Source organism: Propithecus coquereli, unplaced genomic scaffold, assembly GCF_000956105.1.
Source record: "Propithecus coquereli isolate 6110/MARCELLA unplaced genomic scaffold, Pcoq_1.0 Scaffold349, whole genome shotgun sequence".
NCBI lineage: Eukaryota > Metazoa > Chordata > Mammalia > Primates > Indriidae > Propithecus > Propithecus coquereli.
Window position 1 is genome coordinate 839,665 of NW_012149163.1, and position 16,957 is coordinate 856,621.

Genomic DNA, 16,957 nt, shown 5'->3' on the forward strand with positions numbered 1-16,957 from the left:
ACTCTGGGAGGCCGAGGCGGGTGGATCGCTCAAGGTCAGGAGTTCGAGACCAGCCTGAGCAAGAGCGAGACCCCGTCTCTACTAAAAAAAAAAAAGAAATTATCTGGACAACTAAAAATATATAGAAAAAAATTAGCCGGGCATGGTGGCGCCTGTGGTCCCAGCTAATCGGGAGGCTGAGGCAGGGGGATCACTTGAGCCCAGGAGTGTGAGGTTGCTGTGAGCTAGGCTGACGCCACTGCACTCTAACCTGGGCAACAGAGTGAAACTCTGTCTCCTAAAAAAAAAAAAAAAAAGAATTATATATATGTACATAAGTACACGTGTGTGTGTGTGTGTGTGTGTGTGTGTGTGGTGTTTTCTCACCTGTCAAAAGGCATCCCACAAGACGAGCTCCATCCAGCTCCCTGGTCCTATTTAGGGACCAGCATTTTCAATGACATGGAGGTGGCACTCTGGTTGTAGATGCTGCAAGCTGATTCTCTAATCCTGCCTCACGCTTAGGGAAAACACAAACCAACCCTGCTCATAATCAAGGAGGAGTCGCAGGAGAGTCTAGTCTGAGCTGTCATCGTGGAGTCAATGTGAGCTGAGCACCTGTGACACACACAAGCCCACGTGCACGTGAGCTCTGCCAATACAACCGACCCCTGAAGATGACACCCAGAATGTTTTCATGACTATGTTAAAAAAAAAAAAGGAAGGTTTTTGCCAATCAGGCTGAACATGATCAACCAGGTTTAAACTGAGTTTGCAACCTACTAGATCTTGAGATGAATTTAGTGCATTATAATCAAAATCTCTTTTTTAATTGGAATAGAATAGAAAATAGCATCACATATAATCAAGTTAGGTCGAGTGTGAAACTTGTTATGTACATGTATGCAGATATCGGCAATGTAAAACAAATTCATTACTGTGGGTAGCTGTCAGAAACATTTTGGAAAAACACTGCCTTAGTTTATAGTAAATTTTTTTTTCTTTTTTTTTTTAGAGACACAGTCTTGATATGTTACACAGGCTGGAGTGCAGTGGCACAATCACACCTCACTGCAGCCTTGAACTCCTGGGCTCAAGTGATCCTCCCACTTTGGCTTCCCAAGTAGCTGGGATTACAAGCATGAGCCACTATGCCCAGCTGTAGAGATGGGGTCTTGCTATATTGCCCAGGCTGGTCTCAAACTCCTGGCCTCAAGCAATCCTCCCACCTCAGCCTCCCAAAGTGCTGGCATTATAGGCATGAGCCACCATGCCCGGCCTATAGTAAATTCTTATGTGCTTATTGCATCTCAGAAAGAAAAAAGTATATGTTCATTTGCATATCCTTCATCTCTACCCCTGAAAGTCACCAGCGCCCTGGAAGGCGCTGAATTTGACATTCCGTGTGCTTAGAAGACACTTCCCTCAGATACCTGCATGAATCCTTCCCTCGCTATCTTCAGATCTCTACTCAAATTTCACCTTTCTTGACTACCTCTTTAAAATAGCACCACTGGCCTGGTGGGTGACTCATGCCTGTAATCCTAGCAAGAGCAAGACCCCATCTTTACAAAAAATAAAAAATAGAAAAATTAGCCAGGCGTGGTGTTGCATGCCTGTAATCTCAGCTACTCGGGAGGCTGAGGCAGGAAGATTGCTTGAGCCCAGGAGTTTTTGGTTGCAGTGAACTGCAATGATGCCACTGCACTCTAACCTGGGCAACAGAGTGAGACTCTATCTACAAAAAAAATACAATAAAATAGCACCTCTACCCCTATTTCCTTTCCAGCTTGACTTTTCACCCTAGCAAGCAGCACCATCTGACATAAATTTTACCTGTTTACTGTCTGCTCCCCTTCCCCATTAGAATGTAAACCCTTAAGGGATGGGAGTTCTGTCTGTCTTGTTCACTCTTTTGGGCCCAATGTCTAGAATGATGCCTGGCATGTATTAGGTCTCAGTATGTATAAATACTCGCCGAATTGGATAGATGGGTGGGTGGATGGATGGGAGCATGCAGTGAGTTCCAGCCGGCAAACCAAGATGCTTCGGAGACCAGGAGGCCACCAGAAGGTGAGGATAGCTGGACCCGCTGAACAAGCAGACATTGAGTAATGAGCAGAGATCCTCGCGCTGAATATGGAGATGTCCCCCTACTCTCGGGGCAGCCTTTACTGCAGGCCATAGCCCTCCAGGTGGGAAGAGATTGGCGATAACTGGTATAAAAATGTCTGGAAAAGCATCCCAGGGAAACACGGAGCTGGGGAGTGAGCAGGGGTGAGGCACCTGTTTTCCTCCTAACTGCCCTCGAGGCAGAAGTGGGCAGCAGTGTCCACCTTCAACTTGCATGTCACCCTCCAGGGGTCCCCTGGATAATGGGAGCAAGGAACTGCTTCATGGTCACTTGCTTTTACCAAGTAAGCTGGTCTTGTATCCACCTAAGAGGCCCAAGGTCAAAGATTAATTTTCCAGCCAGGTGCGGTGGCTCATGCCTATAATCCCAGCCACTTGGGAGCTAGGGCGGGAGGATCCCTTGAGCCCAGGAGATGAAGTCCAGCTCTGGACAACAGAGCAAGATGCCATCTCAAAAAAATAAATAAATAGGCCGGCACAGTGGCTTATACCTGTAGTCCCAGCACTCTGGGAGACGAAGGCAGGAGGATTGCTTGAGGTCACGAGCTCGAAACCAGCCTGAACAAGAGCAAGACCTCATCTCTACAAAAAAATGGAAAAATTGGCAGGGCACAAGTGGCACAAACCTGTAGTCCCAGCTACTTGGGAGGCTGAGGCAGGAGGATCGCTTGAACCCAAGAGTGTGAGGTTGCAGTGAGCTATGGATGACGCAACTGCATTCCAGCCCCAGGCAACAGAGTGAGACCCTGTCTCCAAAATAAAATGAATAAATAAATAAGTAAGTTTCCCTATTCCCCTCTCAATCCCTGAAAGAACTGGAAAACTAATTCTAGAAAATGGGAGCAATGTCCCAAAGCTCTGGGCAGTCCACCTGGGTTAGGACTCCCCTGCCTGTCTAATCCCCGGGCTCTGCCAGGACTATCTGGAAACAGAGGATAAAATGAGAGGCTGCTTTTCTTCTCTCCTATCTCTTTTCAGTGCTTGGCCTCTCTTTTCCCCTCCCAGCCCCCTATTTTCTGCCCATTCTCCTTTCTTCTCGCCGCCCCCCGCCCCCTGACTTCAGCCACGTGGCTGGACCCAAGGGTAGAAAATGACCTTCAGTGCTGTTGCTTTGGAAACTGAGGAAACTGAGTGGTGTCAGGGCCCACGTAGCCAGTGGCCTGGCCAATGGGAAGAGAGGGGGCTCACTGCCAGCGGACGTCAAGGCTGGGAACCCGCACTGCCTAGGAATCCATCGCCAAGACCCAGTTTCTTCTGGTTTACTGAGATATAATTTATATACAGTAAAATTCAACCTTTTTAGTGTGCAGTTCTATGAGTTTTAACAACTACGTCTAGTTACGTAACCACCATCAAGACCAAGATACGGAATATGTTCATGGCCCCTGCGCCTTTTGTATTTGACTTCTTCCTCCTTTCCTGGGCCCTGCATGGCACGAATCCGTTTTCTGTCCCTACAGTTTATGTTGGCAACGATTTCAAAGTTTCCTTAAAATGGTGTGGGGGTCAAATGAAATATCTGGAAGGTTAAATTCAGCCCCCCTGCCTTCAGGCGATTACAATAGACCAAAAGCCTTGACTATGTTCTCTGCCAAAATCCCTGGGCCAGGAAATCTAAAGTCTGGTTTACCTGCTTGAAATGGTGGGTGAAGGGGAAAACAAGGGGTACCCACAGAATTTGATAGTTAAGTCACCCATCACCCTAAAATTTGTTGAGAGATTACTATAAGCCAGCCAGGCACGTGCTAGGAGGAGAGACAGCTCTTAGCCCCATTTTTCAGAGAGAGCCCTGAGATTTTAAAAAGTAAAGCAGTAGAACCAAGGGCACAGACTAGGCTGCCAGGTATTGCATCCTGGTTTCTTCACTTGGCTCTTTGAACTCAGTCAAGTTGCTTAACCCCTCAGTGCCTCAACTTCCTCATCTGTAAAATAGGGGTAATAGGCTGGGCGCGGTGGCTCACACCTGTAATCCTAGCACTCTGGGAGGCCGAGGCGGGTGGATCGCTCAAGGTCAGGAGTTCGAGACCAGCCTGAGCAAGAGCGAGACCCCGTCTCTACTAAAAATAGAAAGAAATTATTTGGACAACTAAAAATCTATATAGAAAAATTAGCCCGGCATGGTGGCGCATGTCTGTAGTCCCAGGTATTTGGGAGGCTGAGGCAGTAGGATTGCTTGAGCCCAGGAGTTTGAGGTTGCTGTGAGCTAGGATGACGCCACGGCACTCTAGCCAGGGCAACAGAGTGAGACTCTGTCTCAAAAAAAAAAAAAAAAAAAATAGGGGTAATAACAGTAGCAGCTTCTTGGATGGTTGTTGCGAAGACAACCTGTGTGAAGAGCTTAGCGTGGTGCCCGGCACAGGAGTGCTCGTGCCAGCTTTTATAATCTCCTGGGATCTAGGGGGATACTTCCCACTCTCGATGAATCTATACTTACAATCTCCTTTGTGCAAATAACAATGATACTTGTGAAACAATGATGACTGACTCCGATTAAGGAATTTAAGTGCTGAATTGCATAAAATGTACTTCTAAGGGAGGTAAGCGGTGATTACCCCAAGCCCACCGAGGTTGGTTTGCCTTAACTTCGTGCTGCCTGCTCAGAGTGGTCCTTCCGGAGACCTTCATTCCTTTAACGGTAAATAAACGCTGACCCCATACACAGCCCGGGGAGCACCCTCAGCCCCAGGCTGGCCACCCTTAAGAGATGGAAGAGGCCGGGCACAGTGGCTCACGCCTGTAATCCTAGCACGCTGAGAGGCCGAGGCAGGAGGATTGCTTGAAGCCAAGAGTTCGAGATCAGCCTGAGCAAGAGCGAGACCCCATCTCTACTAAAAATAGAAAAAATTAGCCGGATGTCATGGCGCTCACCTGTAGTCCCAGCTACTCGGGAGGCTGGGGCAGGAGCATCGCTTGAGCCCAGGAGTCTGAGGTTGCTGTGAGCTATGATGATGCCACTGCACTCTAGTCGGGGGGCAGGGTGGAGGTTGGAGGGGGTGGGGGGGGTGACAGAGTGAGACTTTGTCTCAAAAAAAAAAAAAAAAGAGAGAGATGGAAGAAAACCAGTATTTATTGAGAATCTACAGAGTGCCAGCCTCTGTGCTTCTCAGTCATTTATCAGACATGTATTCAGTGTCTATTAATGATGGAGCACTGTGCTAAGCACTAGAGAGTCCAACGCTAACAGGAAAGGGCCCGGGTCCTTCTGCAGCTGACAGGTCCGTGACAGGTTACATTTTTACGTGTAGATGTACAGGTTTACGGAGATGTGAAATAAAGGAGAATCAGCAACAGTCTTATTGACACCGTGATACACGTTTACCAAAAGGGCTGGAAAGAAAAAGTACCGAATGCGAATTAAAGAGCAGGGAGGGGGGCGCCCCACGGGAAGCCTTGGAGAGGAGCTGCCTGCGAGCGTCCCTGTGGGTGCGGAAGGAAGGAGCGCCTGGGCTGAGGGCGGCAGCGGGGAGCTGAGCTCTGCTGGGCGCGAGTCCAGCTGAGAATTTGCAGGGATAAACTGGGGTCATGCTAAGAAGTCTGGACTTTGCCTGGTGCGCTCATGATGCATCGTCACCCATTTAAACCTTATAACCCACCTGAGAGGGTTACAAAAAGAAAAAGAAAAGAAACATACCCCTATGTTACAGGCAAGGAAGTTCGGATTGAAGAAGTGAGCTGCTGACAACCATAATGTCACGACCCCAGCTCAGGAAACCAAGGGTGGGAGCTGCTGCACCCCCTCTGAGCCGGAGCCACATAAGCTCGAGGTCCCCCTGCCCAGCCTCAGCCTCTGCCTCTGCCTCCTGGGAGCCGGCAGAGGAATCTTCCCACGACCAACAGGCATTGCGTGACACCCATGGCCACACCGCACAGCCCGCGTTCCCAAGCAGCCAGCTCTCAGCCCTCGGAGCCTTTCTCCTGGCTGCTGGCCACCTGCCTACCTGGAACGCCCCTTCCTCTCTCTCTATCTCCGACGCCCACCACAAACCTAGCTGACTCTAACCACCCTTTCCAGAGCCAACTCAAATGCTGCTTCCTCCCAGCAGCCGTCCCCAATGCTCCTCCCTCCCTCCGCTGGGGAACTAGGTGTTCCTCCCTCTGTGCTTCCCACACTCCTCATCTGCTCTCCAGCTGTCCACACTGGGCCACGGGGCCCAATCCACATGGTCACAATTGCAGAGCTACGCAGAGGCCGTTCCGTGCAGGACTGCTGGGTGGATGGATGGATGCACGGAGTCCCGTTTTCTGCCCCAAAGCCCTGCCTTCCTCCCTGGCCCCGGGGCCGCCTTCTCCAGCACTCTGTGCCACCACAGCCAGGTCTCTGCGTCTCCTCCCTCCTGACCTGCTGTGCCTACCCGGTCTCCCGCCTTGGGAGCTCTGTCGTCACCAAAAAGCAGAGCCAGATACGGAGGCGATGCCCAGAACTCCCTCCCCACGGTACTGCTCCGAGGGACAGTAAGAGTTAACTAGTCACCCAGTCTGGGAAGGATGAGGAAGAGAGGAAGGGAGCCTTGGCCCTGAGCGAGGTCACCCAGCACCAGGCCCCGAGGCAATGGCAGCCTCTGACATCAGTGCAGCTGCAAACCTCAGCCCTCAGAGCTCCCAGCCGCCTCCTCTCCTCCAGATGGCCATAAGTCTCCGCAGGATGGCAAGAGCGCGGCCTTGAACGTTATCTGCATGGCCTGTTCCGCAATAACCCCCCCACTCCCCCCCCGCCCCGCGGTCAGGTGTGCTGGGCACGCACGTGCCGCGAGTACACACGCACGGGGACAAGCGGGCGAGGAGCAGGCCAGCCTGCCCAGCACGGCCGCCGCACTCCCCCAGGAAAGACAGAGGACCTGGGCCTTCGTCCCCAGACGCCAAGCCTCCCTCGGGAGAGGCCCTGCCGTCTTCCCTGGGAACTCTTCGAGGGTGGGAGGCAGGCTTCCTAGGTCAAAAGATGTCCCTGCACCCTTAGCTGCTTCCCCAGTTGGTCACTCAGTAAAGAAGGAGCAAGAGTCCCCCGTGTCCCCGCTGGAGCTGAGGGCTGAGGGCGGGATGGGGTTTGAGGAGGGAAGTGGACCCAGAGATAACGATCCCGCAGAGACGAGCGGACGCACGGGCCGCCAGAGAGACCGGGACCCGAGATCCGTCCCCTAGTGCTACTGATAGCACGGCTGACAGTCAGAGGAACAAGCCATCCCAGAAGGTGTGGGGGTCAAGGAAGCTTCACAGGGGAGGGGGCTGCAGTGGGCTTTGGGGAAAGGCCGGTGGCTCCAGCTCACAGGACCCCCAGCCCCTCACCCGGGTGGAAATGGGGGGCTCGTCTGCCCCGCATGGGCTCGGGCCCCTGGCCTGGCCTTTCGTCCTGTCTGGAGGGAGAGCGGCGGGGCCTTGCTGCTGCGCCCGTTCAGGCCCTCCCTCTGCCTGCAGGTGGTGGGGACAGGACATGGAGCTCTCCCACACAGGAGGCCAGGCCTGTGTCAGAAGCAGCTCTAGTGCAATTCTATGCTCAATGTTGCGGCCTCAAGGTGGCCCAAAGGGCCACCCTTGAGGTGACCCAAAGATTTCATCAGGGCCCAGCACGCGGGCTTGGAGCTCGTTGCCCCCACTGCGCCTGGGGGACAGTGGGTGAGGACTGCAGAGGCGACTGGGCAGCCTCATGTGTCCTCGCTTAGCACCACGGCCCCCGAAGTGCAAAGACTGGGCCGAACACCCAGTACCCTTTGTTTTAAAGCAGGTGTCTGGGCCTCGGTTCTAGACCTGCTGACTCTGGAGTCGCGAGGGTGAGGGCTAGAACTCCGCACTGTCAACTTCGAGACCCACTGGGTGCCTTCTGCTAAGCCGCCTTTCTCCCCCGTCTCTCGGGTCGGCCCCACCCTCTCCCTCCCTTCCTACGCAAACCGCCCCTCCTGCCCCCAAACGGCCAAAGCAGCAGCGGTGTGAGGCAACCGCTCTACCCTTGACCCTTTCCTGTGCACAGTGAATGATGGCTTTTTTATCTCCCGGTGATGAAGCACAGCCTTCGGCTGGAGATATTTAAAATGCAGGACCCAGAGGGGCTCAGAAGGAACAAGGAGCCAGCCCTGAGAGCAAAGGTGCGCAGGCAGCAGCCGCAGCCCCGCCACTGCCCCATCTGCTGCAAACGATGCTGCTGGCAACATTTAAGCTGTGCGCCGGGAGCTCCTATAGACACGTGCGCAACATGAAGGGTGAGTCCTCCGGGGTGGGAGGCGCCATGGGTGCTCACCAGGGGCTCTCAGGCAATATGGGGGGGGAAAGTACTGGGGTGGTGGGCAGGCCCCCCACGTTCTGATCCCAGTTGTGCCTCATACGGGGGGGGGTCGCTGGCAAGTCTCTTCCCTTCTAGACCTCAGTTTCCCCACCTGAAGAATCGGGCTGGACACTAAGATGTCCCTTCGAGATTCTGCAATTTCTAGTCTCCCTGCCAGGGCGCCAGGCTTTCTTGAACTATCGCTGATTTCCCTTCCTTCAGGGCTGGACGAGGCTTGGACCGAGGGTAGCAGGAAGGTTTCGCCCACAGGGGAAGAGGCAGAGTCAGTCTTGACTCCACAAGCAGGAAGCGGGAAGAAAAGGACAGGGGAGGGAGGCGTAAGACAGCAGGACCAGGTAAAGAGAGACTCCGGTGAGGCAGGGACGCCCGTCATCCCTGCGCAGCCAGGAAGAGGCAGGGACCAGTGACAAGAGGCCACTTCTGCAGAGCTGATTAGGACCCAGAGTCACTTGAGTCAAGCCCCTGCTACCATTAAAAGGTACACAAACCAATCTAGACAAGTCCTTTCCACTCGCACTGGGCTGAATTAGCTACGGTTTAGACGGGCCCGTGCTTGGCAGAGCTGTGGCTGGCAGTGGGGCTGTCCTCCCTAAGTCAAAGGGACTCACCTGCACGCTGAGCGGCCGCTCGTGCAGTGGAGGCTGCCGGCGCCCACGGACCTCAGGAGCGGGTGTCATTCTCCTGCTGCGGTAGGGTTTCTCCAGTTGTTCGGACAAAAGCAGAGAAACTCCAGCAGGCTCTGGGGCAGCCCGTCTCCCGGCGGGGCCCGGCCCGACCACACCAGGCGGAAGGCTGATTTCTGGGCGTTACAGGCAGCCTGGTGCCGCGTAGTAACAAGCTCTGGGAGTTGGGGACCTGGCTCCGGTTCAGATTGTGTGTTCCTCAGCAAGTCACTGCCATCTCCAAGCCAGCGTCCTCGTCTGTGACAAGCTGAGGGGATGGAATGGCCTGACGGTGGCTTCTTGCCTCCCTGCAGGGCTGAGGCAGCAGGCTGTGCTGGCCATTGGCCAGGAGCTGAACCGGAGGGCCCTGGGGGGCCCGACCCCTGGCACGTGGATCAACCAGGTTCGGCGGCGCAGCTCTCTGCTTGGTAAGTGGCAGGAGGCTCCCGGGGTGCAAATGTTGTCCATGTGGCTCTGGCCCCCCTCCTGCCCTTCCTCCCTCTGGGAGGACGTTCCCGTGCTAGAGTTCCTGAAGGCCAGATCCCCTCCCTGTCGCCTTCAGCTGCTGTGTCTACCTTGACCTGCAGGCTGGGCCCGGTGGGTTTGGTCTTGACTCTTCAGAGGCAAGAGCAAATCCAGGGATCGAAGAGAGGAGAGCTGGTGGGAGCTGGTCCCTTCTAGTCTCCTAGCCTGAAGGGACCTGTCTCTCCTCACTGTGTATCAGGCTCTCGGCTGGAGGAGACTCTCTACAGTGACCAGGAGCTGGCCTACCTCCGGCAGGGGGAGGAGGCCATGCAGACAGCCCTGGACATCCTCGGCAATCAGGAGGGCTGGAAGAAGGAGACCCAGCAGGTAGGCGCAGGTGTGGAGAAGGCTGCGGTTCCTCACTGTTCTGCTGCCACCCTCAAGGCCACTGGGGTCGCTGCTCTTCTCTGAATTCCTGCCTCACGCAGTAGTCCTGGGGCAGCAGGTGGTTTGAACTTGAGAACTCCTTCCCAAGAACATATCCTCAGATACCCTCTTCCCCCGTGAGAGGCATCTTGGAGCCTCTTGCTCGAGAAACACTATTCCTGAATCCTTAGCTCCCCCCGAAATACACCGTACATCCACTTAGCAGAGGCTGTGCAATGGGGACTCCACGCGCACTAGAGGCGGCGTCACCCTGGGTCAGAATTCCCACAGCGCCGAGGGCATTGTCTGTGCTGTCCAGCCCACTTCGTGCCTGAGCTCACAGGGGTGACTGGGCTCACCCTGCAACAGGGCCAGGCTAAAAGGGGGCCCAAGGCCTTCTGGGGTTCTCTGCTCCTGGGCACTGCCCCTTGCTGGGAGCCAGTAACAAGGCATATGGCAAAGGCCAGTGGCTCTGCTGTTGGCGACTTTGGTGGCTTTATCTTCAGCGAAATCTTACATGCTGCCTGTTACCCAAAGTTCAGGCAAAACCTCTCTTTCCCAAGTTCTCAAAGACATGGAATCAACAGACTACTGGTTTGGGAGTCAAGAAACCTGGGATTGGCCGGGCGCGGTGGCTCACGCCTGTAATCCTAGCACTTTGGGAGGCCAAGGCGGGCGGATTGTTTGAGCTCAGGAGTTCGAGACCAGCCTGAGCAAGAGCGAGATCCCGTCTCTACTAAAAATAGAGAGGAATTATCTGGACAACTAAAAATATATAGAAAAAATTAGCCGGGCATGGTGGCACATGTCTGTAGTCCCTGCTACTTGGGAGGCTGAGGCAGGAGGATCGCTTGAGCCCAGGAGTTGGAGGTTGCTTTGAGCTAGGCTGACGCCACGGCACTCTAGCCGGGGCAACAGAGTGAGACTCCGTCTCCAAAAAAGAAACAAGAAACCTGGGATTTAGGCCAGCACCGCTCTTAGCTAAGGGTTCCTGGGCAAACTACTAACCTTCTCTGGCCCTACATCCTGCTGATGTGAAAAGAGGTATTGAACTAAAACAAATCTCTAAGATCTCACCCATCATTCTGTGGATAATTAAGCTGGTTGTGTATATAATCCCACGTATAATTAAGCTGATTATATACCAGACTTTTCCCACTCCAGGTATGTCTCTCAGGATCTTTGAGCTTCTTAAGTCAAATATGGGTCTTTTCGGTTGGACCTAACCATGCCACAAACACTCGCCACCAAAAAAAAAGGTCTGAGGGCAGCAGGTCACCTCCCCCAGGCTTCAGCAGATGTGCAAGGCTTGTGGCAGCAGTGACCGCCGACTCAATCGGATCGAGTCCCAGGTGTCCTCACGCTTGGCTTGGAGTTCCTTTTGCTGTCTGCTCCCCACCCCCACACACCCCTTGGCTGCTGTTGTCTGAAATTGCTAGGCTAAGAGTATTTTCCTCTAACCTTTATCCTGGGGCTCCTTTCTCTCCCTGACAGGCGAATGGGGACAAAGTGCTGAGTAAAGTGGTCCCCGACGTGGGCAAGGTGTTCCGGTTGGAGGTGGTGGTGGACCAGCCCATGGAGAGGCTCTACGAAGAGCTTGTGGAACGCATGGAGGCGATGGGCGAGTGGAACCCGAATGTCAAGGAGATCAAGGTGAGCAAAGGCCGGGTGTGGGTGGCAGGGACCCAGGAGAGCCCAGTCTGAGTGGCGGGCCAAAGGGGCCCTCCAGCTGTGGGTGGTGCTCAGCCCCAGCACCGGCTGAGCAGTGACTCTGGCTCCCTGTGGCCCGGCAGGTCCTGCAGAAGATTGGAAAAGATACAGTCATCACCCACGAGCTGGCTGCAGAAGCAGCAGGAAACCTGGTGGGGCCGCGCGACTTTGTGAGCGTGCGCTGCGCCAAGCGCCGAGGCTCCACCTGCGTGCTGGCTGGCATGGCCACGCAGTTCGGGAAGATGCCTGAGCAGAAAGGTGTCATCAGGTAATACAGGCAGCAGGCTCCAAACTCCCCTCTTCTAACATGGGCATGTTAACTGTGGGCGCTCCCGCATGCGTGTGAAGGTCTGAACCCCCGGCTCCAAGGAACCGCCCCTTGGTTCCTACCCTGGGCTTCCTTTTACAAAAGAACACTCTCATTTACAAAGTAGGGGAGAGGGACAAGATTGGCCCTACTTCAACAGCCAGTTTGCCTTGACCCTCCCAAGGTTCAAGAACCTTACTCATTTTCTGAAGCCAGGGGCAGGGCAGAAAGGTTCAGCTGGTATGCGCGGTCGCCACGCCACTTGGAACCCCGCGGCTGCCTGAGTTTCCCAAGGCCCCAGCCACCACCTGGAATCCTTCACCCAGCCCCTGTGATCTAGCAACTAGAGGGCACTCCAGGCCTCCAGGTTCCACTCCAGCGACAGCCATGTTTGTTCTGATGAGCTGGTGGCCATGCCACCTGTTAATAGCCTTGGCGAAGGGCACTTCCCTGATGAGATTTAGAAAAAAGACAAAGTGCTCTAGAAATGTGGCTAGTTTAACTAGTCAGCATAGGAGAGAGCTCAGATTGTCCTGACGTGACTTCTCTTCATTCGCCAGAGCTGAGCACGGCCCTACCTGCATGGTGCTCCGTCCCCTGGCTGGAAGTCCCTCCAAGACCAAACTCACCTGGCTGCTCAGCATTGACCTCAAGGTGCGGGGCGTGGGGGCGGCTGCGGGAGGCGGTGAGAACACAGGCTCTTCCCCTCCCACAGGGGACAAAAGAACCCTATTCCATTCTGACAGAACCACAGGCAGGGGACATGCGTGACGGCCTAATTGCTATTCCACCCGTCTCAAAAGCCTGCGCCAGCTCCCTCTGAGCTCTCACAGTGAAGTTCAATTCTGCAGCTACCATTTCAGAAAGAAGGAAATTCAGGCCCAGAGATCTTAAGTGGGACGAGGGGGATATAATTTGCTCAGGGTCACTCAGCTGAAGAGAGGACTGAAATTTGTCTTAACAGCAAATCTTGTGCTTGATGCTGTCCTGACACCAGGGCAGCAGTGAGTCCCCCAGCCCTTGACCCTGGTCAACTCCGAGGTTGCATCTATAAACAGAGCTGAAGACCAAGCCCCAGGCAACCTAAGTTTGTGATAGAGTGCAAAGGTGTCTAGCATACAACATCACCCCCAGATGGTCAAATTCTTATCTTCTGCTGCAGGGGTGGCTGCCAAAGACTATCATCAACCAGGTCCTGTCACAGACCCAGGTGGATTTTGCCAACCACCTGCGCAAGCACCTGGAGTCCAGCCCTGCCTCTGAAGCCAGGTGTTGAAGACCAGCCTGCTGTCTCCAGCTGTGCCCAGCTGCATTGGTTTGCGTGCTCCTTAGGACAATCCCTGTGGAAGCCTGCACGTCTGTCTGAGATCTCTACCTGGTGATAGTGGATGGGGTGGGTGGAGTATGATACCAGGACTGACTCAGATTGGTAAAGGTTTTAGTACCAAGAAAATAGGGATGAGGCTCTTAGACAAAGAGGTAACTTCATTCATGGCTTAGCTGTTCGGGAGACTTAGAAGGTTAAGGCTCCTAAAATATTTGTACAACTTTTTTCTGGGCCCTCACATGTCCACCTAAAACGTCTTAAACGTGCTAACGGCTGATAGTGGATGTGGAGGATGTTAACTACAGGGATTGGGAAATCTTGACTTATGGGCTCAAGAACGCTGCTCGCTACGGCAGTGTGTGTGGACAAAGCGGAGTCTCGCAAAGGCGGCTCCAGCAACCCTCTGCTCCTGCCCAAAGTAGAGCTACACCAAAGAACAGGCAGCTGCCCACAGCCGGCACCTGCCAGAAATACAGCCCAAGTTTTCTCCATGGAAAACTACAAAGCTCATTGTTGGACTGGTTTCTCTACTTCTTCCCTAAGCACCAGTCAGAATAAAGAGTCACAATTAACACAAAAACATTAGTCTGGACCTGTTTTAAAATTCTACTCTTGGATTACAACTTCATACTAGAGTAGTCCCAGAAGCTTTTTTTTTAACATAGATACTCACTCTGTCACCCTGGGTATAGTGCAGTGGCATCATTGTAGCTCACAGCAACCTCAAAATTCCTGGGCTCAAGTGATTCTCCTGTCTCAGCCTCCCAAATAGCTGGGACTATAGGCACGCGCCACCACACCCAGCTAATTTTTCTATTTTTAGTAGAGATGGGGCCTCGCTCTTGCTCAGGCTGGTCTCCTGGGCTCAAGCGATCCTCCCACCTTGGCCTCCTAGAGTGCTAGGATTACAGGTGTGCACCACCACACCCGGCCAAGGACAAAGCTTTTAATTAAACTAAATCCTCTAGCTCATTAAAAGAAACTATTAGAGATTTATGTCACTTAATTATTTAGGATTTGTTACCAGAATTCTTCATAAAAATGTAATTTCCATGATAAGCATAAACTCAAGTCAGTTCTTAAAAGAACTCTATAACCAATAGCTGACTAATGGGCCAGGAAGATTAAATTGTAACTGATAATTTTTATTTACCTAATTAAAAGGAAGGATGGTACCAAATAAGAGAATGAATACTACTACTAAGATAAATCTAACATTTCCATTATTTATGATGCCAATTAGTAGCAGAATTCCACAGCTGTCAACTGGGCTTGGGGTTGCCAACTCTCCTGCTTGAATATGTTAAAATTTTACTATTTTTGGAGAAGTGGCTGGAAGAAGGGGTAATATGGTGATAGCAAATTCCTTTTCCCAGGATTCAGAGAACTTATGCTTTAAAATATAAATTGGGATGAGATGACTTTGCTAAAATATGTTAAGTAGGATGAAAAAATCACCATTACCACCCAAAGCTTTTCCATTCTAATTTTCATAGCATTGATGATTTACACCATTTGGAAACAGAGCTCTAGCTTATTAAGCAAAATAGCAGTAGTAGTAGGAATGCTGGTATTTATTGAGGTATTAACATTTTGCAACTGATAGAGATATTTATTATAATTTATTCTGATTGTTTCTTAGAGTAGTCTATTTTTGTCATGGATAAAATTGTTCATCCAAGAGCCTCAAAGTTCAGAGGGGACAGTTGTAGAGAAGTATTTCTAGAACAGAATTACCCTCCACCACCAGCTAAGAGAAAATGGTTACTCGTTTAAAGATATGTTAAAGCAACATAGACTCTAATTTGAAGAGAACAGGCTGATGGTGAAGAAATGGGCTTTCGACAAACGCTCGTTTACTGGATTATGACTCACCTCCTTCAAACTACGTAACTGTGTCTTTGTGGTTGCCGTGGAGATATTTTCCCACTTGTTTAGTTTTACATGGGAATAAAGCAAGTTGTCACTGATGATGTGATTACAGAAACTATTTTATATAGGACTGTATGAAAAATAAGTATTCTCTGAGCCCTTCAAATGAACCTTATTAAAACACACACTTTTGGATGTGAACTTTAAACAAGAACAGCATTATTTCTGTAACCTCTGATTATGAGAACCCAAGTATGCACAAAAACCTAACTTTACAATTCAGATGGAGAGCGGGTATACGTACAACTTATAGATGGTAATTTATATTACAAAGCATTTACCTCCAACTTCCTCTCAATAACCCCACCCTCGTTGTTTTGGAGTCCCTCAAACTCTGATGATCTAGAAGCTGCATAACTAGGTCTGCCCTTGATCAGCCCATGAACTAACAGGTGTCTAGACCTGAGACTCTGGCCTATGATCAATACTGATTGTGCTAGGTTTCCTGTGAAGAGATATGGAATGGCCAAATTGAAGAGTCTGGGTGACTCATTCAGCGACAAATATGTTAGTGCTACTGTGTTAAGATACCAATATTCTCTTAAAATTTGGGAACTTTCTTAAACAGAAAAATGACAGTAAGATATTCAGAAGAGCCACAGGCGTAACGTATGGTGATTCTGCAGCAACATTATCACCTACTTGAACCACTCTACCTGTTACCTAGGTGGAGAGTTCTAGCAGGAGAGGCTCTGGGCAATGCTGGGAGGACTGCATTAGCCACAAGACTGATGAATTTAAAAAGAGAGACAGGAAAGATGCCAATGAATCCCAAGAGAAGCTTCATTCTTACACTTTTTTTTTTTTTTCGAGACAAGGTCTCACTACATCACACTGGCTAGAGTGCAATAGCATCATCACCACAGCTCAGGGTGAACTCGAACTCCTGGGCTCAAGCGATCCTCCTGCCTCAGCCTCCCAAGTAGCGGGACTCTAGGCAAGCAAGACCGTGCCCAGCTAATTTTTGTATTTTTTGTAGAGATGGAGTCTCGCTCTTCCTCAGGCTGGTCTCAAACTCCTGACCTCAATTGATACTCTCCTCTCAGCCTCCCAAAGTGCTGGGATAACAGGCACTGCATACAGCCCCAATTTTTTTTTTTTTTTTTTTTTTTAGACAGAGTCTCACTGTGTTGCCTGGGCTAGAGTGCCGTGGTGTCATCTTAGCTCACAGCAACCTCAAGCGATCCTCCTGCCTCAGCCTCCCGAGTAGCTGGGACTATAGGCATGCACCACCATGCCTGGCTAGTTTTTTCTATATATTTTTAGTTGTCCAATTAATTTCTTTCTATTTTTAGTAGAGACGGGGTCTCGCTCTTGCTCAGGCTGGTCTCGAACTCCTGAGCTCAAACAATCCGCCCGCCTCGGCCTCCCAGAGAGCTAGGATTACAGGCGTGAGTCACCGCGCCCGGCCCAATTTTTAATATTCTAAAAACTGCCTTTAATCGCCAGCTATTACGGAGGCAGATAAGCAAGGCAGGAAAATTACTTGCACTTACCAACACTCATGTTCAAAGAGAAGAGCTGAAGGGGGGCCATAAACATCACCTCCTCGAGGTGCCAGTTTTTACAGAATAAACGGGGTGGCTGATTTGGCTGGCGAGAATGAGACCAACAGGAGCGTGGCAGAGGCACAAGACAGAAACCTGTCTCTTCCTTTCCATGCTGGCCCCCCTTCCTCACACCGCCCACATTTCTGACACCGTCACCAAGAGGAACCCATCCTGAAGGGAGCCAAAGTGCCACAG

General features: G+C 51.7%; 1 protein-coding gene across 1 annotated transcript; it reads left to right on the forward strand.

Moving 5' to 3' along the window:
* The first annotated feature begins 8,153 nt into the window (after positions 1 to 8,153).
* On the forward strand, positions 8,154 to 13,229 carry STAR (steroidogenic acute regulatory protein). The gene is made up of 7 exons (XM_012651102.1): positions 8,154 to 8,300; positions 9,360 to 9,473; positions 9,770 to 9,897; positions 11,431 to 11,589; positions 11,730 to 11,914; positions 12,514 to 12,607; positions 13,116 to 13,229. The coding sequence occupies exons 1-7, from the start codon at positions 8,237 to 8,239 to the stop codon at positions 13,227 to 13,229; spliced, it is 858 nt and encodes a 285-aa protein (XP_012506556.1). The 5' UTR covers positions 8,154 to 8,236.
* The last annotated feature ends 3,728 nt before the right edge of the window (positions 13,230 to 16,957 follow it).